Here is a 27,194-nt window from a genome sequence, read left to right as displayed (position 1 = left end):
ATAGTTTGGAACAAGAGAACTCAAACACCCAAACGCTAAGCAACTCAAAATCTAGTTTCAGACACCCAGGAAATCATTTGAAAATATGATGGACACCCAGGGCTTACATAAAATTTAAGCAATAAAATTGTGAGGGAAACTTCAAGTGGAACAGTAGTTCAGCACAGAGAAGAGATTAATGGAATCAAAGAAGCAGGAAGAAAGTTTCTTTGGGCTCAATTTGGAATTATGTGAATCAATTGTAATGCTAATTATAGTAGCAAACATGTAATACTAGACAATTTTTTTTTAATCCTCACCCGAGGACACTTTTCGATATTTTGTTTAGATAGAGTGGGAGGAGGAGAGAGAGAAACATCGATGTGAAAGGGACACATCAAGTGGCTGCCACCTGCACAACCCAACCAGGGCCGGGGACAAACTGCAACTGAGGTACGTGCCCTTAGCGGGAACTGAACCTGGGTCCCTCCGGACCGCAGGCCGACGCTCTAACTGCAGAGCCAAACCGGCCAGAGCTAGACAATCTTTAAAAAATACATGTTTGTAGAAAAACTTGTAAGTACATGTACTAAAAAATGAGTAGTGTTGACTAAAGACTGAGAAGTCTTGAAGAACTACAAAGTTGTGGGATAAACTTCATCAGAGGCATCACAACCTCTGGTCTGGTCAGCCTCTCTTACGTTTCTCTTACAGCAATCCTCAAACTTCAATATCCACACGAATTAACTCGGGATTTTCTTACAAATGCAGATTCTGACTCAGCAGCTCTGAAGTGGAGCCTGAGATTATGCTTTTCTAACAAGTGCCTAAGTGAGGTTGGTGCTCTGGTCCCTTCAAAGGAGAAAGACAGCCCTGTCTATTGGTACTGGTCTTGCGGTTCCACATCCCATGAGCACTGATTATACCACAATTCTTTCCTTGGGATACTCATGAGATTTAATAAACCCTCTACCCTCCCCACTAGGAGATAACTTCCATTACTGTTTTTTTGCAACCAGAGCCCTGATTCAACTCTCTCCTAGCTTACTAAGATCAGGGGATACTTGTTAACCAGCTGTGTATCCCCCAAAGCACCTATATATGTGCTTGGCACATATTAAGCACTCCATAAATGTTTTCAAACGAATGAACCCTGGCCAGTGTAGCTCGGTTGGTCATTGTCCGATGCACCGGGAGGTTGCTGGTTCAATTCCTGGACAGGGCACATGCCCGGGTTGTGGGCTCAATCCTTGGTGAAGGGTGCACAGGAGGCAGTTGATTTATTTATTTATTTATTTATTTATTTATTTATTTATTTATTTATTTATTTTTTATCCTCACCGGAGGACATTTTTCCATTTTTTGTTCAGGTAGAGTGGGAAGGAGAGAGAGGAACAGAGAGAGAGAGAAACATCGACGTGAAAGGAACACATCGAGTGGCTGCCACCCGCACAACCCACCAGGGCCGGGGACAAACTGCAACCGAGGTATGTGCCCTTAGCGGGAACCAAACCCAGGTCTCTCAGGACCGCAGGCCGACGCTCTAACCGCTGAGCCAAACCAGCCAGGGCAGGAGGCAGTTGATTGATGTTATGCTCTCACATAAATGTTTCTCTCTTCTCCCTTCCTCTCTCAAAATATCAATAAACCATTAAAAACAAAAATGAATGAAACAACTAAGGACAAAACTATCTCTTCCTCTAGATGGATAATGAATGCAACAGCCTGATCCTGATGGCAGGATCCAGTGAGGACCCCAACCACATACACTATGCTCCCTGGCAGCCAGTGAGGATAAGTGGGGATTTAGATCCTGCCCTGTATAGATTTACCAGTGCTACACTGGCAGATCCTGCTTCTCCCCACTTGTCTGAGTGTGTGTGTGTGTGTGTGTGTGTGTAAGAGTGTGTATATTGGGGGTGCATAAGATTCTTGCTAAAGAAAGTTTCAACTCTGTTTTAGCATAGTTATTTTGAAAAATCATGTGCACAATCCTTTAAAATTTTTATTTTTACTGTACAAAATAGAATCATGTACAAAATGTTATTTACATCAGAATTTCATTATTTCTAACTTGTCAATCTTTTCATAACATGACAGAGGTCCCATTTATAAAACAAGTTACTTCAATCTAATCTAAATAATTTCAAACTAATCCATATCTGAAATGTGTGTTATTTCATCTTTTATATCCTTAATCTCAGCTTGGACTATTGTTAAATTAGATATTTTTTCATTTAAGAAAGTAATTTCTTTCTCTCTTTGTAGTAAGTCAGCAACCAATCTCCCAATGCGTAGTGTTAAATCATTTACCAATGGCTCCAATCGGGAAAAGTCCTTCTTTAGATTATACACTTTCGGCTTTAGATCATTTGCAAAAGTCACTGTCTTCAGAACTTTAGCTCTGTCACGTTCTAAGCTTAACAACCTATCTGTGTGCTTGTTGAAATCACTCTTAAGCTCCGAAACCATCTCCTTAACAGAGTTAATTCTCTGTGAATTTTCAGATGCTGTTTTTCGGAGCATTGCTGTTCGGTCAATGCTGCTTGAAAGAAGATCACCTATGTTTTTTACTGTATTTTTTTCTACCTTTTCTATTTTATTTTCCAGTTCTTGCACAGAATCTGTCAATGATTTTATATCAGTTACTAAACCTGAAATACGCCGGAGATCTGTTTTTATTGTTGTAATCTTGAGACCAACATCTTTTGCTGTGGAAGTTGTAATTTGGTCTACTTTTGTAACATCTTGAGAAAGAGTTGTCAGATTATTGTTCAAGATATCCTGTTTTTCAGTTATCCTGTTCGACCAAGTTTTCAGCTCATGAATTTCCTCCTGTAGACGCTTTAGATGAGCAATTATTTGAAAAGACTTCAATGGTTCCATGATAGCTTCAGACTTCTGACACTATAAGAAAATATAATACCACAATAATTAAATTGATTAGGGGCTTAACATTTAAAATTTAACTTAAATTTTATGTTAGTTTTCACCATAACTTCACTGCTCCTTTGGAACGCATTTGGTAAAAGATGTATTAAGTGTATTACTAATGAATAAGAAGGAACACATTAAGGAAATATAAAATGTTACTGGAAGTGATATTTTTCAGTTATTATTTATGTACTGTCAGTCCTCTGTACAGTGACAAAATGAGCTAAATGGTAGTGACTTACTTTTCAGTTGCTGGAAAAGAGAGGAAGCCTCCTCTAGATGAACATTGGTAGATTTGGGGGGTCAAACAAGGCAATATCACTTCTGAGACACAAGTTGTTTGTAGTTATAACACGTGCTAGAAGGAAGGGACCAATGTCCAAGCTACTTTAAATACACTTATTATCCTATTGCTTTTATGAATAATTTTCTGGGGCATCTATCTATTAGACCTTGAATAATTCAATTGAACTACTTCTTAAGTTCCTAGTATGTGATTAGGCATGCCAGGTGTGAGGGACATAAAGATGAGCACAGCTTAGGTTGTGGCCTGAACTCAGCCTATTGGTTTAGTAGAGAAGACAGACATGTAAAAAACCAAACAACAAATAAACAAAAGCTTTTTTCAAGGTTCTAAAATTCCACGATTCCAAATACAAGTGGTTCTCAGCTCCCTTATGCTTCAATGCTGTCCATCCACTGCATACTGATATCTCTAAATTGTCTCTTTGGCTTAACTTGGACACATTAGCTGATGAACATTTTGAGACACATAAGTGCTTGGCAACATTTCAAGTCATTGTTTTTGTTGTTGGAGGTGGTGTGTGTATATGTGTGAGTGTGAGCACGTGTGTTTATATAGAGGTATTGGAAAAGCTAAATTATTTTATTGTATTTTGAATACTTTAAAATTTATTGCATTGTGTCATCAGTTAATAAAATTAAGAGGGAAAGGGGAAAATTAAAGTGCTAATTATAGTGATAAGATGGGTCTCATAAATGATACAAAATTGAAAATTAAAACACATTTAAACAAATGTGTGCAAGGTCCATCCATGTTTTCACAAATGGCAGGATATCCTCCTTTCCATGGCTGAATATATAAATTTATCAAAGTAACATATCGTACACTTTAAATTTATGCAATGTTATACATTCAATTCAAAAAATAAAGCAAAGAAAGGAATTGTCAGGTGATGCTATTAAGCTTTAATCAGAAGATAAACTTAAGCCTGTGAACTGTTTGCTCAACTATAAAGGGAAAAAAAACAAAGAACAAATGTAAAATATATGGGCAAAGCCTGTGTCCAAAGACAGATATGCACCGTGATTACATTGAAAAGGGAATCCCACCTACAACATGTGAGTCAATTGTTTGGCTTTTGCACACTTAACTTTCAGCTCATTTTCTAGGAAAGCACTGCTTTCAAGTGGAAATCGTCTGTAGCTTTCTACTGATGCACAGAACCAGTTGGATTCAACATTTACTGTGCTAGTATGATCAAGAACAGTCTCTGCTGTCAGGGGGTTTGTGGTTTTGCTTGGGAAAGAAAATGTCAACAAATGGATTTATTTTTTTAATTCAGAAAAACACACAGAATAAAAAGCAAATATGCAGGCTGAAAAACATCTTTACAAAATAAGATACGCTGTTTAATTTAAAGGTATCATGTCTCCCCCGCTTCCCCCCCCCCCCCCCAGATAATTGTGCATTTCTTCAATGTTTTATGAATCACCTTTCTTAAATTGCATTTGCCTGGTTTACTCAGCTAAGCTTTGGAGATGTTTTTGGTAACATTAGCTTAGTTTTATTTATGCAAATAAAAATGTAATATACCTAGAATATTATTTTTATGGTAGCTTTAAGAAGGAGCAGCTATGTAGTTGCAAAGAAACAACAAGCCGAAATGGGGGCAGTAGGATAGTTAATTCAAAGCAGCAACCCTGTTGCCCCATCATATATGTTTGATTTCAAAATATATTTTAGAATTTTTCTCCACAACAGGTTTATGCTACATTAAATATTGGTGGGGGTTGTGGTTCCCATTTTTTTTTTTTTGTAGAGAAGTGAGGCTGTGAAAATGTTATTGTGGGTATGGCAATAAGGAACAGTCACAAATAGAAAGAAAATCAAGTAGCAGTTGCAAAACCACATTTTATTTTTAAAGGGAAAGTTTTGCAATAAAGTGTATTGGCTGAAACAGAAAGTTCCCAAGGGTGGAAGGAGATGGCTTACTTTCATCTATTTCATATCTAGGCTATCATTTATTAATGTATCTACTCTGTAAATGTTGCTTAATAGCATTACATAATTAAGATACCTCAGAAAGAGCTAGGTTTATTGTTAAAGGATCAGATCACTAAGAAGGTGCTAGTACAAGGCGCGGGGGGGCGGGGGGGAATCTGTAATACTTTCAACAATAAAAATAAATTAAAAAAATAAGCCCTGGCCAATTTGGCTCAGCAGTTAGAGCGTTGGCCTGCGGTCCAGAGAGACCCGGGTTCAGTTCCTGCTAAGTGCGGGTACCTCTGTTGCAGTTTGTCCCCGGCCCTGGTTGGGTTGTGTGGGTGGCAGCCACTCGATGTGTCCCTTTCACATCGATATTTCTCTCTCTCTCCCCCTCCCACTTTATCTGAACAAAAAATGGAAAAATGTCCTCAGGTGAGGATATAAATAAATAAATAAATAAATAAATAAATAAATAAATAAAAAAAAAATAAAAAATACTCTCAACAATAAAGATACATTTAAAAGATTAATTAAAAGTAGCAGCAGCTGCTAGCATGCCTCTTTGTTCCACTTGGTAGCATACAGAAGCAATTTATCAAAAACTTCCATTGACCTTTACTAAAATATAAACTCAATACAGTGTAGGAATTATCCAATAATTGTTTTCCTGAATTATTTAAACAAAAACTACTTATGGCTTACTTAAGCTACTTGGCTAGGATGGACAGAAGACATGGAGAGTCTATCAGTAGTAGCTCAAAAGAGTCAGACAGTAATTTAAATATTTACAAAGTTCCCATATATATGCAAAGTACTAGGTTAGGTTGTCCTGTGATGATAAATACTGTCTGGATCTACAAACATAGCAACACAGTTCTAGGGAATGATATCTGGGTCCAACTGGCTTTCCAAAAACTTTATTGAAGGATCTTTGAACTGTACTAAATTGCACAATACAGCTGGAAATTGTATTGATCTCTAAAATTTAAAACCACTTTAAGCTGGAAGGAATCTTACATTATTTGGTACAATTCTCTCATTTTACAAATTAACTTTTTTTTTATCCTATTCTGAGGAGATTTTTCCATTTTTTGTTCAGATAGAGTGGGAGGGAGAGAGAGAGAGAGAGAAAGAGAGAAACATCGATGTGAAAGGGACATATCCAGTGGTTGCCACCCGCACAACCCAACCAGGGCCGGGGACAAACTGCAACCGAGGTACGTGCCCTTAGCGGGAACCGTACCCGGGTCTCTCTGGACAGCAGGCCAACACTCTAACCACTGAGCCAAACAGGCCAGGGCTCATTTTATAAATTAAAAACAGCCTCAAAATCAAGTGCCCAAGAACACACAGTTAGTGGCAAAGCCTAGGTCAGAAGATTCCCATCTAAGGTTTTTTTCCCACCGATGCTGTCCCACTCTTCCCTACATTGATGAATTCCTTCTTATGCCCAAGGCCCAAGCAATTTTTGTTTTTGGTACATGCCCCTAGTGGGAACCGAACCCGGGGCTCTGGTCCGCAGGCTGATGCTCCAACCACTGAGCCAAACCGGCCAGGGCGGCCTAAACAATTTTAAGTCATAGTTACAACCTTTGGGTGACTTAGTCTAATTTAGTGCTGACATGGTAGTCGTCATTTGACTGCCACCAAATTGGGCTGAATTACAGGTTTTTGAATCCTCAAGGTAGTTCTACTGACAGATTCCTTGTGACTTTTTCCTCCCCTGATTGAACAGCAGTAGGTTGCATTGAATCGTGTGAGATCAGTGATCTCTGCAGGTGGACAGACCCAGCAGCTTGATTGCAAGATTCCTAATCGTGCTGAGTCTCAATTTCCTTATTTGTAACATGGGTCTCATAGTTAGCAAGGCTGTGGTGAAAATTCTAATGAAAAAAATAAACTAACAAACAAAACAGAAACAGACTTATAGATACAGAGAACAGACTGACAGCTGTCAGAAAGGAGGGGGTTTGGGGGCTGGGTGAAACAGGTGAAGGAACTAAGAAAAAAAACCACCCAGAAAACTCATAAACACAGAGAACAGAATGGTAATTATCAGAGGGATAAGTGAGTGTGTGTGTGTGTGTGTGGGGCGGGGGGAGGGTGGGAGGTAGAAGAGGGTAAAGCAGGGATTAATGGTGATGGAAGGAGACTTGACCTGAGGTGGTGAACACACAATACAATATACAGATGATTTATTTTTAGAACTGTACCCCTGAAATCTATATAATTTTATTAACCAATGTCACCTCAATAAATTCAATTTGAAAAAGAAAAAAATACATGCAAAGTGCCTCTCACATGACTGAAATACAGTAGCTGTTTGGCTGACACTCAATACAGAGCTGTTAGGATGATAATGATGGAGACCTCCAAGTAGTGTGACATACAATGGGCTCCAACATATTAGTTCTCTTCTCCCCTACTATGTAAAGCTGGGATGGAGCATTCTGATTTGTATTAAATTAATAATTCATAGCTGAACCAAAACATACAGATGCTGGGTGAATTTGCATAGCTTTGGCAAACTGCACAAATTATGAGGTAAGTCTGTAGAGAAACAAGTTTGTGTGTGTGTGTGTGTGTGTGTGTGTGTGTGTATTTGGTGAACTTACAGCATCATAACAACATCATGTTAAGCTTTGATCAAGATTATAGATTCATTCAAAGGTCTACAGTTAGGTTGAGATTTAAAATAATGCCATTAACTTTGTATCTTACAAAGTTTAATTTTCTATAAAACCATACAGGCAAATAAATAAACATTTTTTATTATAAAATATGAAAGTACAACTAGTCAACAGCTTCTAAACAAAATTTAAGGAAATATTAACATAAATATATTTTGTTTTGTAAAGTGATTGATATGTGCTAAATGTTTTTAAAAATAAGTTCAAGTGCTTTATTTTATTTTTTTATATATGTTTTTATTGATTTTCTTAGAGAGAGAGAAGGGAGAGTGAGGGAGAGGGAGAAACATTGATTGGCTGCCTCTTGCACACCCCCTACTGGGGATCAAACCCGAAACCCAGACCAGGAATTGAACTGGTGACCTCTTAGTGCTTGGGACGACATTCAACCAACTGAGCCACATCAGCCAGGGCTGTGCTAAATGTTTTTTAAAAAATGAATCTAGTATTCTCTAATCAATTGATATAAAATTTATTATTACATACAAAGACAGAAAAGTGTGTCTTAGAATATGGTAATCTTCCTTAAAGGAAAGACCAACAAATGTCATTTAATATTTGATAAGCAGGGAAGCTTTTGAAATTTCAAGTATTTGTGTTAAATAAATGAATGTAAGAAATAGAGGAACACTTACTGGGTGGCTCAGTTGGCTGAAGCGTCATCCTGTACACAGAAAGGTTGCAGGTTTGATTTCTGGTCAAGGCACATACCTAGGTTGTGGGTTTGATCCCCTATTGGGGAGTGTATGGGAGGCAACCTTTCGATATTTCTCACATCGATGTTTCTCCTTTTCTCTCCCTTCCTCTCTCAATCAACATATCCTCAGTTAAGGATTAAAAAAAAAAAAAAAAAAGAGGAAAATAAATTAGGTACATCTGAAACTCTCTAATGGCATTTTAAAGTAGGGAAAGCTCTGGGTAAAGGAATATATACATGTGTACACACACACACACACTAGTCTTCTCATGAATTCTTGTAGAAGGGCAGTTTTTGTTTCCCTTGTAACTGTCACTATAGACTCTAAAGCACAGTGGCCACCTTGTTCCATTTCTTTTCTGTAACTGTTACTATGATATATACAAGTTAATAATAATAATGATGATGCATCAAAAAATGATAATAGGACAAAAAAGAAAAAGAATTGAAGAATACAAGAGATCACATCTCTCTGACAGGATGGAGGTTGAAAGAACAAAGTTTCCATCTAACTTTATAATCTATTTTATTAGCACAAAAATAAAAGCAAACAAATTTACTTTTGTCAGTGCACACAGACAAGAACTTAGACATTCAGAACTTGAGAAATATAATGTTAAGATTCCAGAAATTAGTGCATTGCCTTCTAATAGTAGCTCTCTTCCATTTTTATGCCCATGGCTGTCCACCATAGAACTTACTTGGGATTTTTTCCAAAAAGGTGCACATTTACATAGTAAAACTACCTGACCACAACTACCTTTTGTAACTGAGTGCTTTCAAGTTCTTTGTGCTTAATTCCACTGAAACTGCATTATAAAACTGTGACTAAAGTTGGTTTTTGGCAAGAATAAGCAAGAACAAGTACTTCCACTTACAGCTGACTGTTTTCAACACCAAGTTTGGACACTCTTAATACATCAGTTTATCAGTAAAAGTCTCATGTGCTCCCCCAACCCGGCACATTTCTGATGATCATTATTAGAAAAATAGGACTAGATCTCTGCTTATCACACCTCAGTTTGTCCATGTCTTATTCCTTGTGACTCTTTTGTATAATTTTGAGTACAATAAAATCACTATGTGAAACAAATTTGGTTGGGTAATTAGTTTGGGGGCTCTTTAAAATAATGGGCTTTAAATTATCATAATTGTCATCATTTCTCTTTTTTTATTTTAATTGTTGTGTGTGTACTGGGCCAATGGGGGGTGTGGCCCTGTGGCAAAGGAGAGAGGGTGGAGCCTGAAGAGCAGAGCCTTTTAAACGTGTTTCATTAAATCCCGTGCCTGCATGACGAGGCTGGATGCTGCACCCCTGGATGAGTAGGTAACCTCTCGGGCTTGGGGAAGGCGAGCGGCAGCTCCTCTCAGGAATCGCACCTGCAGAACTGCGTGCTGCTGGGAAGCTGAACTGGTCCCCTGAAGGCAAAGCCGAGGCCAGTCCTCTGAGCACTGTCTGCCATGGCCTTAGTTTGCAGCCCTGAGTTGCACGCTCTTCTTTGTGGTGCACTTCCCATCTGGGGCACTGAAGGCCAGAACAGTGTCTTAGCTGGACTGTAACTAACTTGGCACCGGCCAGCTGCCCAGCAAACATCTGTCAGTGGTTCTCAACCTTCCTGATGCCACGACCCTTTAATACAGTTCCTTGGGTTGTGCTGACCCCCAACCATAAAATTATTTTCGTTGCTACTTCATAACTGTAATTTTGCTACTGTTATGTTGCGACCCACAGGTTGAGAACCGCTCTAAGTGAATGACATTTTCATTCACTTACAAATGTTTACTCTTGTGAGGTAACTCGCACCTTCTGGTCCTTGGGGATGTAGCAGTAAACAAAACAAATAAATCCATGCATTCCTAGAACTTATACTGGGGATAACAGGATAAGTTACATAGAAGGTTTGCTAGGGGGGTAGGGAGTGGGAAGTTTAGTTTTACGTGGGAGGGGTGGTGGAGGGTTAAGGGAAGGTAGCATGTGAGAAAGACCCCGAGAGGAGGAAGCATTGCAGGCAGAAAATTAGTGTAAAGGTGTGCACAGGGAGTGAGGGAAAGCGTGGGATGAGGTGTGGCTGGAGAGTTAGGGAGGTGGCAGGCTGGCTGTCATTATTTCTCATTTTGCTGCTTTTTCCTCTTTGAAACAGGCCACAGGCTTATTGGTGTATGTTCACTGTAAGTAGAATGATTTATCTAGAGATCCTGTATCTAGCAAACTCAGGAGTCTGCAACACAGTCAGAACTTTTTAAAAATAAAAGCCCAGCTATCCAGAGATATTCCAACAGTCCATACTTCAAAGCATACACACTTAATTCATAGGAAAAGCCTTAAAAAAATACAGGGTGGGGCAAAAGTAGGTTTAAAGCTGTTCATATGGAAAAGAATACCATAATTAATAAATATTACAAAAATACATTTCTCACTCACAACTTTTTGCCCCACTCTGTATTTACTCTTATTTAAAAATTCTTACAAGTTATCTGAAGCACAGTTTAGAACCTTCACAAAAAGTAAAAAAAATGTTTCCAAGGATCCATAGTTTTTAAAAAGTGCATATTAATTCAGAGCAAAGTACCCCAGGCTTGCCCTGGGGCATGCTAATTTTTACTTTCGACAAAATTCCTATGAACTCTGTTCTCTGGATTCTTAGCCCGTGGTAAGTTACAAAGGAAATGAAGACCTAGCAGAGAATGGTACTTCATCAACTGCCCTGACAGTAAGATCAGGTCAGTGGGTCACCTTTCTAGGTGACAGAACAGGTATAAGAAGTAGACATAAGGTTTGAAAAATAGCAAACTGGGGTCATTTAGTGAGGAGGTAAACACTCCTCATTAGCTCCTACAGACATTAATATATTTGGATCCAATAGGTGAAATTCATAATAGTGACCATTAGAAAAAACACTTAAAAATACTAAGTATATTGCTTTTTAAAAAGTAGAGATATATATTTTAGAAATATTTCTATTTCAAAGAGTTAAAATGAAGTACTATTGCTTAAAGAGATAAACTTTGATGTCTGGATAATCCATTTGTGTGGACATCTCACTTCTTTTCCAATAACGCAGGGTAAGTGAGATGTATCAAAATAACACAAAAGCATGGAACTAATCAACTGGCCTATAATAACATGGTTCACCAGAATAAATGTAGTGCATTTAAATCACTATCAATTTCTTAAGTTTCTAGATTATGTTCTTTTAAAGTTCCCTTTTCTCTTGTGCTTGAATATACTATAAAGTCCTGAACTTTTCCTTTCAGAACATCCAGTTCATTTTGCATCTTTAATATGCTATTATCGTACTGAAGTCCTTCAAGAGTTTTCTGCATCTCCATGATCTCAGACACTGCCTTCAGCATATCATCTTCCATATTAAACATCTGAACTGTTAAGTCTTCCATTTTCTTTTCCGTCCCTATCAGGTCCTGAGAGACTCTGAGAACAGAGCGAACGGCACTTTCAATGGTTGGCAAATGTGTCTTGCATTCTTCAACTTTGGGCTCGTAGTTGGAAAGCTTATTAGTCAGGTCTTCATCTCTGGCAAAGAGAGCATGCTGTTCCTTTTCTAACTTCTCAACTGCTTTTGCATCAGAGTCCAGCTGCTCCTCGACTCGCATAAGATCCTCTTCTTCTTGTCTTTTCACTGTTCTAATATTTCTTTGCGTGCTGTCTTCCAAATCTTTTAGCCTTTCAGTGAGCAATTTTATTCCTTGTTCAGCTGAGTTAATTTGGACCGTAACTTGAGAATGTATATCCTTTGATTCTGACTTGAAAATGTCTGTGTTAGCATTCATTTCTTCCAGGCTTCTCTTCCAGAAATGTGTAACATTTTGGAATTTCTCACTGAGGCTTTGCATCTTTTGTGTGAGCATCTCTTCACTATTTTGAATGTCATGCATGATACGCTGGAGGCTGGATACTTCCTGCTCAAACTGGGTCACCAAAGATATAGATGATGTAGCTTCCTGCAGGATACTTTCAGTAGACTCAAGCTGCATTTATAACACAAAACAATTCCCAAGGCTACTTAATAACTTTTATATCAGGGAAACATACTTTAACAATCACGTGCCAAGTTCAAATTCTGAAGATGTCTAAAATACCAAGTATATCAGAACCATACCAGCAAAAAACATTTATTACTTTAATGCTGTTTTAAGATATTTTTACAAAATTTAGTATTTTAGCACTATGGCAGAAAAATATACACCTGAACTTATAAATATCTGCACATTTTCATGGAAGGATATTCAAGTGAAAAATAGTGCCAAAGAAGCTTTAAGTACACCACATTTCTTCTTTTTTTTTTTTTTTACTCCAATGGAAAGCAACTTAGCTGTTACTTTTTTTTTTTAGTTTTTTTCTTTTCTTTATTGATTTTAGAGAGAGAGGAAGGGAGAGGGAGAGAGAAATGGAAACACTGATAAGAGAGAATACTGACTGGCTGCCTCCTGCATGTCCCACACTGGGGATTTGGCCCACAACCTGGGCATGTACCCTGACTAGGAATGAACCGGTGACCCCTTGGTGCATGGGTTGATGCTCAACCACTGAGCTATACCGGCTGAGCTTAGCTGCTACGTTTTTTTTTTTTGTTTTTTTTTTATCCTTACCTGAGGATACTCTTCAATATTTTGTTCAGATAGAGTGGGAGGGGGAGAGAGAGAGAAACATCGACGTGAAAGGGACACATCGAGTGGCTGCACCCACACGACCCAACCAGGGCCGGGGACAAACTGCAACCAAGGTACGTGCCCTTAGCGGGAACCGAATCCGGGTCTCTGCGGACTGCAGGCCGACGCTCTAACTGCTGAGCCAAATCGGCCAGAGCTTAGCTGCTACTTTTATGGTTATTTGGCAACTGTAAGTTTTTTATAAAATTTGTTAACGTTTCTAAATCCAATGATTTTGGAAGAATTTCTGCCTTAAAAAAAAAATTGGTTAATTGCCCTTTGTGAAGAAGGTACCAGAATCAGGTCTTACAGATATCACAAAGGCAAAATGAATAAAAGAACAGTTTAGTGAGACAATTTACACAAAATGGTAGTGTCTAAATATCTGTAAATTAGGGTAAGCTCCTGGCATGTCCTAATGTGTGTCTGGAACATAGATGGGCAGGTTGTGGACCGCTTAGTCTACACTCACATAAATAAATAGCCTTGGAGACACAGGGAGGTCTAGAAATGAACATTAACTTATCAGATGTTTACAGCCTTGTGTTGAAGACTTAATACTGTATAAGACACAGTTCTTCCCTTAAGCAGCTTAGTTTAGATGGGTGAAAGCCAAGTCTACATGCACTATCACAGGGGAAGAACTACGGAAGAACTATTGGAACTAGAGTGTTGTTCCAATACACCAAAGTTGCAGGTTCAGTCTCCGATCAGGGCACATACAAGACACAAACAATGAATGCATAAATAAGTGGAACAACAAATCAATATTTCTCTGTCTAAAAATCAATGAACTTAAAAAAAAGAACGATAAAAGCATGAACCCAAACAAGACTTCGATGATCAAGGAAAATATTCTAGAAGCATTATCAAATATCTGTTTCTAGTTACTTCCCCTCTGAATCATCCTACACACCTCAGCCAGATAAAGTTTTTAGAAACTGCTATGCACATCATGGAACAACATGAAAAAAACCACGATGTCTCTTAATACTTCTAGGGTCAAGTCCCAAATTCCATAACCTCTCTATACTCCTCTTTGCTTAGCTAAGTTCTGTCTTTCCTTCAAAGCTCAGCCCAGATCTCAGTTCATCAGTGCAGCGTTCTTCCACAGCCCAAGCCTGGCAGCCTGAACTCCTGCAGCACATACTGTATTATGTATTTGCCACCTATTTGGCACTTAGCATATATCATTCAAGAATTTTTGAGTGTTAACTCTGCACCAGACCTGTGCTAGACACTGGATATAAAAATATAGATATAGTGCCTGGCTGGTGTGGCTCAGTGGATTGAGTGTCATTCCAGGGACTGAGAGGTCTCAGTTAGATTCCTGGGCAGGGCACATGCTTGGTTTTCAGGCTCAATCCCCAGTAGGGGGCGTGCAGGAGGCAGCCGATCAATGTTTCTCTCACATCGATGTTTCTATTTCTCTCTCTCTCTAAAAAAACCAACAAAAACATATTTAAAAATATACATATATAGAGAGATATAATATAGTCCCTGGCTTCACAATTTGATAGGGGAGATGGTGTTTTAGATCTTTTACATCACATATTCTAGAGTTCTAGGAAGACTTATGGAGTGTACTCTGTTCCGTTACTAGGCAGTGGGGATATAGAGATAAAAGACAGTGTTTGTCCTAAAGATCAGTAAAGGAGACAAATTAACAACAACAAAAAGATCACAGTAGATTGATCTGTGTCATGATAGAACTAGCACAGGAGAATGGATGCTTGAGGAGAGGTCAGAAGTCTACATGTCAATGAGGAAAGACTTAGAAGTGACTCCAAAATCTGACCCTTTAAGAGACCAATGAATGAGCCAGATGAAGAGAGGAGAGCTTCTAAACCCCTTAGGGGAAGAGAGCATGTCTTATGCGTTTTTGTAGTCCGTGTCCTGAAGAATAAAGAACATGTTTGTGGATGTTTAAGAATGGCCATAAACCTTCTGGGCCCACCCCAATCATACCTGAAGTGGTTCCAGGTGACAGCTGGGAACAAAGTGCAACAGTACTGAATAATACAATAAGACCACTCTGAAACATTGTTTACAAATTATTTTCAGTGCACACAAGTAGCCATAATACAAGTTCCTTTAAAGACCAATTCTGAGAACTACTTGCACATTGGTAATACTGCTGGGTTTAGTTGTCTTAGCAGCAGCATTTTGAAGAGGCAAGCTCATCTTCACCTAAGGTCATTTCCTGTTTGGACTGTTCATCAAAGCATCCCTATACTCTGAGGCAGTATCGCACAATAGGCCCCAAAGGTTGAAAAGATCAACTTTGTAGAATACCAAGGTCTCAGGATTTAATCTGCAAATACATATATAATGACTAGTATACTACAATAGCTATCATTTATGGGCTGCCAATATATTTTAATAGTTTTTAATTTTTTATTTATTTTTTAAATTCTTATTTTATTATTATTGTCATTTTATCCTCACCTGATGATATTTTTCCATTATTTTTTTTTAGATTGAGTGGGAGGGAGGGAGAGAGAGGGAGAGAGAAAGGTCAATGTGAAAGAGACTCGTAGATTGGCTGCCTCCCACAGGACCCCAACTGGGGCCAGGGACTGAATCCACAACCGAAGTACGTGCCCTTGACCAGGACTGCAGGCTGATGCTCCAACAGTGAGTCAAACCAGCCAGGGCAGGTTTTCATTTTTTTTTAAAAAAAGAGCTAATACCTTAATTAGATTACTGCTTAAAAGCTTTCAAAGAGTTTACATATATACTGTATCTCATCTGATCCTTATAAAAATTTTGTTATTCTCATATAATAAATGAGGAAATGGGGGTCAAGAGGTTAAAGTGATTCCTTCCCAAGGTTACGTAGCAGTGACGGGAGCCCGTCTAGCTAATTCCTCTCCTGCTGCATTATGCTGCCCATTAGGGTCAGCTCTGTGAAAGGGCAGCTATCCGTAAACTACTCCTAGGGCAGACTGGGAGAGAAAGAGCTGTGCAAAAACTGAATATATTTTGGATCCTATGATAATATTTTAAAAATCTGCTTTAGAAAGCACTTTAATTGCTACCAAAATTTTCATTTAAAAAGGAAATCTTTGTCCTGGCTGGTTTGGCTCAGTGGTTAGAGCGTTGGCCTGTGGTCCAGAGAGACCTGGGTTCGTTTCCCGCTAAGGGCACGTACCTCGGTTGCAGTTTGTCCCCGACCCTGGTTGGGTCGTGCGGGAAGCAGCCACTCCATGTGTCCCTTTCACGTCGATGTTTCTCTCTCTCTCTCTCTCCCTCCCACTCTAGCTGAACAAAAAATGGAAAAATGTCCTTGGGTGAGGATAAAAAAAAAAAATCTTCCTTCAAAATTTGTTTTTGATCGCTTTTAAGCACATGACGTTTCTGTCTCTTGGAATTTTCCCTATCATGTTCCCTCTGACAAGAGGGCCCCCAACAATTATAACCAGATTCCAACTTGAGCCCTACGTCAAAATACTGTACCAATTCTTGCTGCTCCTTCCCAGAGGCCCCTAAGCTCACATTCAACCCTGTCATGTTGAGGGGGTGCATAATTTTATCCACAGCTTTTATCTTCTGAGGGAATATATGCTCACCCTGTGCACGAGGCTGCAGGAACTTAGATCCTCTATTTCTTTTCTGCTTATTTTTATAACATCCTTGCTCACCCTGGTACCAAGCACAAGTCCTGTCTACCTTATGACATGAGTAAACATCTAGTGCATGAGTAAATGGACAAACAAGACATGTTTCCCAATGATACCTCAGTCCCTAATAGCCAGGTACGGCCCACAGATGCTTTAATGATTACAGCAGACCCTCTCCTAAGAATTATGGTAGTTAAAAATTTTATATCTGTCTCACATTTTTAAGAATCACAGAAATAATACATCTGCATTTGCAGCTTGAAAAAACACAACAAATACATGGATTTTAATTTTCATTTGGCTACAAATACAAACCAAGATTTATTTTTAGGTTATTCAGTCTTATGTGCACATGTATATATGCTTACCAAGCAGAAAATAAAGAAAAAAACACTGATGAATCTTTGCCCAACAAACGCTTTTCCTATCCTAATTTTATATCTAAAGATCAATCATATTTTCAGTGCTCTAAACACTTGATATTTAAAAATTGAGGTCACTTCAATATGAGCATATTGGTCTTTTCAAACAATAACAATTATATTTAAAAAATTCTTGCCCTTTCAAAATATAATTTAAGTCTAAATTGGATTGAAGGGAGAATGTAGAGAGGTAGGGAGACCTATGAGAGTTAAAATAGTATTGTCTAAAAAGTAGGAAAAAAAAATTTGTGAACTGGGGTAGAATGGTGATAGTGGGGAAGAAAAATGGGAAATTCTTTCCAAATTAATAATTACCTTTTCTGAAATTAAACTGATTTTACTTTGAAGCCCTTGGAATTCGTTGGTTTCTATTTTCAGTAACTGGTATTGATTTTCCACCTTTGCAAACTTTTCTGATTGCTGAAATACAAACCTGAAAAAGAAAAAAAAAATCACTACCACCTAATTCATATCTATTTCAGTCTGAATTTTAAAGGGGTATTTTATACCCACTTCTGATAATGACAACATAAATTCTGGTATGGGTAGTGGCAGCTTTTATTAGTTTATTTCAATACAATTTAGAGAGCCTGATATGTGGTAGGTAGTGGTTTAATGGTACTGCTCACACAAAGATGAGTGAAACTCTGCCCCTGTTCAAGTTCACAACTCAGTGACGAGATGGTGGGATAGCTGTAATAGATGTATGCAGAAGAAATGTTTTGGAGCAAGAAGAAATGAATTACTTAGAAAAAAATGTGATCTCTACTATTTTACCTATGTAGGAAAAAAAGTATTTTTAAATTAAAATACAGGAGAAGAGGAAAAAAACAGTGGAATGGAAGGAAGAGGATGTGATGGTGATTAGAAGTTGCAAAATAACCAGACTCAAACTGTTGAACAGGAATTGCTGTCAAAGTGATAATAAAATACATATGCGGTGCAAGGTGTATAATATGTACAACTGTTTAGAGTAAACAATACAAGTCATATAGGTGTACTTTAGATGTCCTTCTAAAATTGGAGTATGTTTGTCATCTGGTAGATAGTACAGGCTAGACGTATAAAAAGTTATCCCAGTCTTAAAAACAATAAATGGACTACTGTGGGTTTAGAACTTGAAAAAAAGCAAGCACAAAAGAAATGCTTAGAATCTAGTACTATTTTGGCCCTGGCCGTTTGGTTCAGTGGTTAGAGCGTCGGCTTATGGATCGGAGAGTCCCGGGTTTGGTTCCCGCTAAGGGCATATACCTCGGTTGTAGTTTGTCACTCCATGTGTCTCTCTCGCATCGAAGTTTCTCTCTCTCTCTTCCCCCCTCTCCCTCTCGTTGTATCTGAAGATAAACGCAAAAATGTCCTCAGGTGAGGATAGAAAAAAAGAATCTAGTACTATTTTGGTTCATCTACTTTGACTCAATTTGGGGGGATCAGAAAGAACAGCAATTTAAATTTTTTGTGTGTTCGAGTCATCAAAAAGCAGTGGAGCCCTGGCAGGGTGGCTCCCTCGTTGGAGCGTTGTCCCATACACCAAAAGGTTGGGGGTTCCATTCCTGGTCAGGGTACATACCTAGGTTGCAGGTTCGATTCCTTATTGGGGCACATATGGGAGGTAACCAACCAATGTTTCTTTTTCACATCGACGTTTCTCTCGCTCTTCCCCTTCCTTTCTCTCTCTCGAAAATTAACAAAAACATATCCTCAGGTGAGGGTGAATAAAAAGCAAAAACAGCAGTGGACCAGAATCTGTGAGGCCAGTGTTTAAGTCAGAGTATACAGACCAATGGTTCAAAAGCTTTGCTGCATATTGGAGTCACCTGGCAGTTTTAAAAAGTCTGATGCCTGGGTTTCACCCACAGAAATTCTGATTTACTTGGTGGGGCACATGACTTGGATATTGTTAAATTTAAGAGCTCCCCAGGTTATCTCAGTGCTCAGCAAAGTAAAAACCACTAATTGACACTGTTTTGTGAAACTGTCTTCCAAAGACCAACATTTAAAGATCCCAAAATTCAATGGAGGGGTGAAAGATGAGTTTTGTGCAAAATTGCAAAGGTGGTGATATTTCAAACTCATGAATGTCATCATTACGCTGTTTCCATAAAACTATTCAAGGCTAAAATGGATTTTTTGCTTTTGAAACAAATGTTAACAATACTTTTAGTGGTGGCTCCCATTTAGCCTATAACACTGAACGAAGCCCAGGTTAAATAATTTATACAGATTGATTTTCTCCTGTGTGCTAATAGGAACTTTAAAACAAAACTTCTGGTTATTAGAAAATGCCATTGTGGATATGTAGACTTCATTCTCTTTTTTAAAAACAACAACAACATGTTTTTATTGATTTTAGAGAGAGAAGAAGGGGCAGGGAGAGAAAAGTGGATGAGAGAAACATTGATTGGTTGCTTCCTGCATGCCCCCTACTGGGGATCAAGCCTTAATTTTCTCTTGATTGGCTGTTTCGTTCTTGTCTTTTTAGTTTCTTTTCACAGTACAGGTCTATCTGAGGTCGGCAGACAGAGCCCAAGGATAGAGACCATTCTAAAGAAATAAGTCTAACTTCAGGGACTAGTTTTATCATTTATTACTCCATAGTGTTTCTGTTATCAGAGAAAGTGAGGTATCTGATGGTACAAGTGTGGGATCCCTTTACCCATTGAGTGCTGGGAGTCGGGTCCTTACAATATCTTGAGAAAAGAATTTTCTAAGACTCACGCAGGAGGACGAGTGATTTTTATTTGCATGGAATTTCATGTCTGCATTTCTAAAGTCCTATTTCCCTTAATCTAGTCCTGGAAGATATGCAGCTGGGGATTCAGCAGAGCTAAAAGCAAAGCCAGTATCCAGAGTTTCCATTCCATGGTGGAGCTGGGTCTGGTGTAGCATTAGGCTAGTTACAGTCCATCAGTCCATTGTGTGGGGTCCACATGGCTGTGGGCCATGTGGGCAGAGCGTGAGAGCATGCCCCCTGCAACAAGAGTCTGAAGAGTGCAAGAGGCCAAGAGAGTCAGAGAGAACTCCTTTGTTTCAGAGCTTAAGTATCTCAGATATTGAGCCCTTGCAGTGGCCACGCCCATCCTGGCCAATGACCTGTTCCCAGGTGTGACTGACAGACAAGTACATTTCCTACGTCATCCAGACTTTACTGGGCATGCATTTATTCTCTCCCTGTCCAGTTATTCACAACTGAGTTTATTACAACTGAATCACCACTTCATAGATTTATCCTATATACCAGTGTGTTTATTCAGAATAAAATCATGACAAAAAAAGACGTTTTGTGAAGGTTGATGCACTATAATAACACATTAAGACTTCCCATTTTATTAAAATTAAAAAATTTTTTTTCTTTGATTTTTAGAGAGGAAGGGGGAGAGAGAGATAGAAACATCAATGACAGAGAACATCCATCATCTGCCTCCTGCATGCCCCCCACTGGGGATTTGCCTCACAACCTGGGCATGTGCCCTGACTGGAAATCGAACCAGCGACCTCTTGGTGCATGGGCTGACACTCAACCACTGAGCCACACCGGCCGGGCTTATTAAATATTTTTAATGTTGTTTATCTCTGCACTTCTCTTCAATATTAAGCAAAGGCTTCCTCAAACAACAAATGCTGGCGAGGATGTGGAGAAAAGGGGACTCCAGTACACTGCTAGTGGGAATGCAGACTGGTGCAGCCACTATGGAAAACACTATGGTGTTTCCTCAAAAAATTAAAAATGGATCTGCCATTTGACCCAGTGATCCTGCTTCTTGGACTATATCCTTAGAAACCTGAAACACTAATCAGGAAGAATATATGCACCACTATGTTCATAGCAGTGCTATTTACAATTGCTAAGATCTGGAAACAGCCCAAATGCCCATCAGAGGATGAGTGGATAAAAAAGTTGTGGTACATTTACACAATGGAATACTATGCAGCTGTAAGAAAGAGAGATCTCTTACCCTTTGAGACGATATGGAGGGACCTGGAGACTATTATGTTAAGCAAAATAAGCCAGTCAGAGAAAGACAAGTACCATACAATCTCACTTACTTGTGGAATATAATGAACAAAATAAGCTGTTGACCAAAAGAGATTCAGAATCATGGAAGTAGGGAACAGACTGACAAACCTCATAGGGATAGAGGGTGGGAAGAGATAAACCAAAGAACTTATATGCATACATGCACAACCAACTGACACAGACATTAGGCTGGGGAAAGTAGGAGATGGGTGGGAGTGGAAGGGGGGGTCAATGAGAAAAAAAGGGTGACATCTTTTTAAATAATTTTGACAAAAAAAAGAAAACAAAAAGCAAAGGCTTGAAGAAAATTGTTATGTTAGTGGAAATATCTCTGATGATAATTTGTAGGTTTTTTTCATGGTTAGCTTCTCACCAAAATAAAAAAAAAAAAAGATTCTGGCCAGCTGGTGTGACTCAGTGGTTGAGCACCGACCCATGCACCAAGAGGTCACCAGTTTGATTCCCAGTCAGGGCACATGCCGGAGATTGCAGGCTTGGTCTCCAGCAGGAGGCAGCCAATAAATGTTAATGCTTCTCTCTTATGGATGTTTCTCTCTAAAATCAGTAAAAAAAACAACTTTTAAAAAAAGGTTCACCATTGCTACATATAAGTAGCACATGTAAGAAAAAATAAGCATAAAGTTGACTTATTGCTAGTAATAAAAAATGAAAAGTGGTTTGTACGCTGCTGAGTATTTTTCACTTAGATGTTCCAGACACTATTTTAAGTGTTTGGTAAATATTAACTCTTTAACATTAAAGAAGACGATTTCCTAGAAGCCAAAAACGCATGCTGAGAGAAAGTGGCTTTAATTCTGAAAAACTAGTTTTTAAAACAAGTATCCAGATTAGTGCCCAAGGTGCTTCGTTTCCTCACTATGTGTCAGAGCCATATTTCACCAGGAGCGGTTCAGCCTCTTTACGACCATCTTCCCTGGTTTGGATGAGACAAACAATGAGCGTCTCCTAAGAGCTACAGCTTGTAATTGAAAAAAGAACTATAAATAGTTCTGGAGCAAGGAATTCTATCTCTAGGGTCTTTCCTCTTTTTGGATTAGTATCAAGGGGGAGGCAGCATATAACACTGGTTGAGTGTGGAGCCTGGGTAACTTTGGCTCTACCATTTACTGGTCGTGTAATCACCTTGGGTAAGTTATTTCACTTATCTTTGCTGGTTTCCTCATCTGTCAAGGGGGGATACCACTGTTGAATTCATAGGGTTGCTGTACAGATTAAATAGGTTCTTATTTACAAAGCTCCTAGACAGTGCCTAGAGCTAACACCTCAGCTGTTCTAAGCACCCTCACCGTTTCTTTTGCACTGCTTTGCCATCCTGACAAGCCTACAGGGTTGCTAGAAACCCAGGCCTGTCCCCCTTTGAAACCAGGGTTGGGTTTATAGCAAATGAAGGATGCAATGAATGGATGAGACTACTAGGAGGAAAGAGAACCACTCTCTTATTCTGTTTTGGGCCTTCTTCTCATTATCATATATAGATAAAGGTCTTGAAGGCTTAGAAATATAGGAGAAAAGGACCCAGGTTAATTGGCTACCATACATAGTAGGGTTTACAAAAGGAATTTTTTTGACTCTATAATCCATTGCAGTCTGTTGAGACTCCATACAGATGCAGGGCCCAGTAGTATTAAGCTGCATTTCCTTGGAGTGTTGCCTCTGTACAGCTCCTTTAGGAATCTTCCATGGTGACAGACAGCTGACTCAGGACTAATAAATTATAGGAGTTTCTCTGGCTTTGTTTCAACTTAATGAGAAAGAGGCAAATAAGCAAAGGCAGCTGTTATTATGGACCTTCAGCAAGAAAGGAAGTTCCAGGGCCACTGCTATAGTCAGTACCTCCTTAGCCCTGTTTCATATTACAGCCTCATCGTTAGCATAAAACCGAACGTTCAGAAAAACACTGACTATATTCCATTTTTAAAAAGCAGGACATTTAGCACTGGCCGGTGTGGCTCAGTTGGTTGGAGTGTCATCCCCTACTCTGAAAGGTCATGGGTTCGATTCCCAGTCATGACACATATGTAGGTTGTGGGTTCCACCCCCAGTTGGGGCACGTATAGGAGGCAACTGATTGATGTTTCTCTCTCTTCTTCCCTTCCTCTCTAAGTCAGTAAACATATTCTCAGGTGAGAATTAAACAACAACAACAAAAAAGCAAGACATTTAAAGAATAACTCTATCTTTTAGATAAAACTCCATTAACAACTAAAAGCTGAAAAATGAGGTTAGCCACAATTTTGCTGTATAAATGATTTATAGTGTGTTAGATGATACAGAAAAAAACTGTCATCTGACTATTTAAAGAGCTACTGACTTCTTATACATGATTATCACAAATGTGATGAAAAAACTTGTTGAACTTCCAGAAGAAATTCACATTTTTTACAATGGAACTTCTGTTTTTTATCCTCACCCAAGGACATTTTTCCATTTTTGTTCAGATAGAGTGGGAGGGAGAGAGAGGAAGAGAGAGAGAGAAACATCGATGTGAAAGGGACACATCGATTGGCTGCCTCCTGCATGGCCCCCACTGAGGATTGGGCCCACAACCTGGGCATGTGTCCTGACCAGGAATCAAACTGACGACCTCCTGGTGCATGGGTTGACACTCAACCACTGAGCCACACCAGCTGGGCGCCAAATGTTTTTATTTGAAAAAATGCTTGTAAATGTCTTACCAGAATAATTTTTTATTCCCAAATTTACCATGAATAAATATAAACAGTTACCGAAGTATTTATTCTTCAACTCTTGTGGCAAAAGATTTCACAAGAGCAATTAACAGTCAATTATTTTAATAACAAGAATAGAATCTGCCCATTTTAGAAAAAATCTTTGAGCACTGTTTTATCATTTTGCAAAGACACAGTTCAAATAAAATCTTTCTACTGAAGGTACCTTGTCTGTCTTTCCCGCAGGCACTAACAGTAAATTCCTGAGCTGAAGGGTCTGCTTTTCAACAGTGTTTTCCTTTATAGATTTGTGGACAAAAAAGGGGTCCTGTAGAAAGTAACCTCATAGGATGATGATCATACATTCCTAACTGGGCAGATCATGATGGGTAGCTATATCTCAGGCATACAACTTTTTTATTAAAAGGTTTTATCTTTGCCTTAAGCAAGCCTTGTCCATTGTTTCTGTGCATCTAGGTTAGCACACCTTTGAAATAAATGGCACCCTTAAGAGAATTAATCTTAACTATCCTGTAATCAAATCCCCACCTTTATGCATTCTTCCTCAATTTCTCTCCCTAATTTCAAATGCATAAAAGAAATTGCAAAACTGTTATTGTCTGAAGCATTTTAGATCTTGATTCCCAGGAACTGCCATCAGTTTTGGCTCAAACTATTAATAAAAATTCTCTAGTTATGGACATCTTCTGGTGACATATTACTATTAGTGTTTTTTCCCAGGACAGTAACTAAATTTCTGAAAAGCTGAACATTATGTGATACAATTTAACTCACATGAATATGCATCTTTGGATAATTAATGAGAATTAATAAATTCAGGAAGTAAAACCAGTTGTATTAGGTTTCAGAGAAAAGCAAAATATATCTTGAGCAAACTAAGTTTTATTACTGAATAACTTTCCCAATACAAAAAGGATTTAACTTACCTGAAGGTCATGCATTTTAAGATATAAGAGTTTTTCAAAACAGTAAATTTGGTACATTTATTCTTTTAAGGTCAAAATAAAAATATTCCATAAATAAAAAATAACACGTTAGTAAAATAACAATATATATAAAAATAGGTTTAATGCTCTATTTCTTATCTTTTTTTTTTAAATCCTCACCTGAGGATATTTTTCCATTTATCATCAGATAGAGTGGGAGGGAGGGATGGAGGAGAGGAGAGAAGAGAGGGTGAGAGGGAGAGAGAGGGAGGGAGAGAAACACTGATGTAAGAGAGACACATGGATTGGTTGCCTTCCGCACAACCACAACCAGGGCAGGGGACAGAACCAAGGTACATGCCCTTGACTGGAATGGAACCCGAAACTCTTTTTCCGCAGGCAGATGCTCTAACTGGTGAGCCAAACCGGCCAGGGCAACAATATATATATATATATATATTTTTTATAATTAAATATAAAGAAGTTCTTAAGCAACTTTTTTTTTTTTTTTTTATCCTCACCCGAGGATATTTTTCCATTTTTTTTTACAGATAGAGTGGGAGGGAGAGAGAGGAAGGGAGAGAGAGGGAAACATCGATGTGAAAGGGACACATCGAGTGGCTGCCACCCGCACGACCAACCAGGGCCGGGGACAAACTGCAACCGAAGTACGTGCCCTTAGCGGGAACCGAACCCGGGTCTCTCTGGACCGCAGGCCGACGCTCTAACCGCTGAGCCAAACTGGCCAGGGCAACAATATATTTTTTTGAAGAGAACATTTAATAATCAACATTTCACATTATTGTAACAAATCTTTTATTAAGTTCAACTCAGGATGAGTCACCACTAAAGTATAACTCAAAATTTACTAGCATAAAAAATGTTCTAGACTGGAGAATGTCCAGGGCCCCTTCCAGAATTCGATTCTTTTTAAAGATGAATAACTATCTTCTAAATGATACTTTAGAAAATCAGTAAAAAAATGGAGGGAAAGTCTCATTGAAAGCATCAGTCTTGTCACAGGTGCTATACTTTTGCAGTTTTCCAGTACTAAAATTCAATCTGTAGCTTAGGAATAGACGTTAAATTCATAACGAATGCACATGGATTAAAACATGAGAAGTCCTCCAAACTTTGATATAATCATTAATGTTTTTTTTGCTTTGCGATCATAATGAATTCTTTTAAGGTTGCAAACGTTGCCATTAGGCAGTCTGTCTCGGTCAAGAGCACAGCGGCCTGGAAGTAACGGAAAGCTGACGAGTAGCAGGCACTTAATAAGTGGGCCGAATCTGTACCTCTTAAATGGCTGACTGGTCCCAAACCTCAGCCTCAACTCCAGCTGAGCGATCCGGACATGATAGTAGTGCGAAGTTAAAATGATTTACAAGAAAAGAGCGAAAGAGAAAAATAAGTTGGGCTGTCTCTTCTCGGAGGTCGAGGCAGAGGAGCAGAAGCTGCAAATCTGGGGGGTTGATTAGTGGATGTCGAGCTGGGTGAGGCCGGGGCGGGACCCCGACGACGGCGGGGCGACCACGGGAGGCCGGACTCCGGGTCCGGGCGGCCTCGCGTCCACTTACCAGGCCAGGCCCAGGCACAACCCCAGCGACAGCAGGCTCACGCCGGTCCGAGGGTCCACCCAGCCCCCGCCTCCACCGTCCCGGGCGGCGGGGCTCTTCCCGCCCTCATTCCGCTTCCCGGGATCTGCGGGGTTCCCCTTGGGCCCCGACTTCTTCCGGTTCTTCACCTCGGACATGTCTGGAGGTCCTGAGGACAGCAAACCCGGGGCGGCCCCTACACCCTGGGGGAGCAGGACGTGGCCGCCTTGGCCTGCGCTGGCAGCCTCAGCGGTGACCGCGCCCCCGCCCAGACTTGGCACCGCCCAGAAGCCAGGCCCCTCCCTCTCCCGGCCATCCTCGCAGCTTCGCGGTATCCTCCCGACTCCTACTTCCTCCTGCTGAGACAGGCGGCGACCACACCACTCCTTGCCTCTGCGTTAATGCGGCAAACCCGAAGAAACCGTACGTGCCGGGCGCTGGCGGGCCGCGGAGACTCCAGGGGTGGGGCGGGGCGGGGCAGCCGGGGGCGGGGCGGGGCAGCCGGGGCCGGGGCGGGGCAGGGCAGCCGGGGGCGGGGCGGGGCAGCCGGGGCGGGGCGGGGCGGGGCAGCGCGCGCCACGTCCAGCACGCCGCCGCCCGGGCCCTCCCCCCACGGGCGCGCGGCGCGCCCCCGGTGGCTTAGCCACGCCCCCGCTGCCGGGTCGAGCGCGAGCTGCTTCCTTATGCGCGCGCCGGCACAA

The 27,194-nt window shown here is 39.9% G+C and overlaps 1 protein-coding gene across 3 annotated transcripts; it reads right to left on the bottom strand.

Moving 5' to 3' along the window:
* Positions 1-1,934: 1,934 nt before the first annotated feature.
* Positions 1,935-26,879, bottom strand: LOC118624586 (IKBKB interacting protein). Of its 3 annotated transcripts, none has more exons than XM_036252983.1 (3): positions 26,476-26,879; positions 17,559-17,676; positions 1,935-2,886 (listed from the first exon to the last, which is right to left on the bottom strand). In XM_036252983.1, exons 1-3 carry the CDS (start codon positions 26,649-26,651, stop codon positions 2,131-2,133), a joined length of 1,050 nt encoding a protein of 349 aa, XP_036108876.1. In that variant the 5' UTR covers positions 26,652-26,879; the 3' UTR covers positions 1,935-2,130. The 3 variants fall into 3 exon arrangements, with proteins under 3 accessions (XP_036108876.1, XP_036108877.1, XP_036108875.1); XM_036252982.1 differs by lacking the exon at positions 1,935-2,886 and adding an exon at positions 11,009-12,517; XM_036252984.1 differs by lacking the exon at positions 17,559-17,676.
* Between the last annotated feature and the right edge of the window lie 315 nt (positions 26,880-27,194).

This window comes from Molossus molossus, unplaced genomic scaffold (genome assembly GCF_014108415.1).
Source record: "Molossus molossus isolate mMolMol1 unplaced genomic scaffold, mMolMol1.p scaffold_m16_p_10, whole genome shotgun sequence".
NCBI lineage: Eukaryota > Metazoa > Chordata > Mammalia > Chiroptera > Molossidae > Molossus > Molossus molossus.
Note: the sequence above shows the minus strand (reverse complement) of the source record. Positions and strands in the feature narration are given on the sequence as shown.

What these genes read in the sequence shown, in the direction of transcription:
- LOC118624586 (XM_036252982.1), bottom strand. Translation starts at nt 26,651, where the DNA reads ATGTCCGAGGTGAAGAACCGGAAGAAGTCGGGGCCCAAGGGGAACCCC. An exon ending in TTGTGCCTGGGCCTGGCCTG is followed by an intron (nt 17,677 to 26,475) that starts GTAAGTGGACGC and finishes TTTCTTTTTCAG; the next exon opens with GTTTGTATTTCAGCAATCAG. An exon ending in TCAGTTTAATTTCAGAAAAG is followed by an intron (nt 12,518 to 17,558) that starts GTAATTATTAAT and finishes TTATAAATGCAG; the next exon opens with CTTGAGTCTACTGAAAGTAT.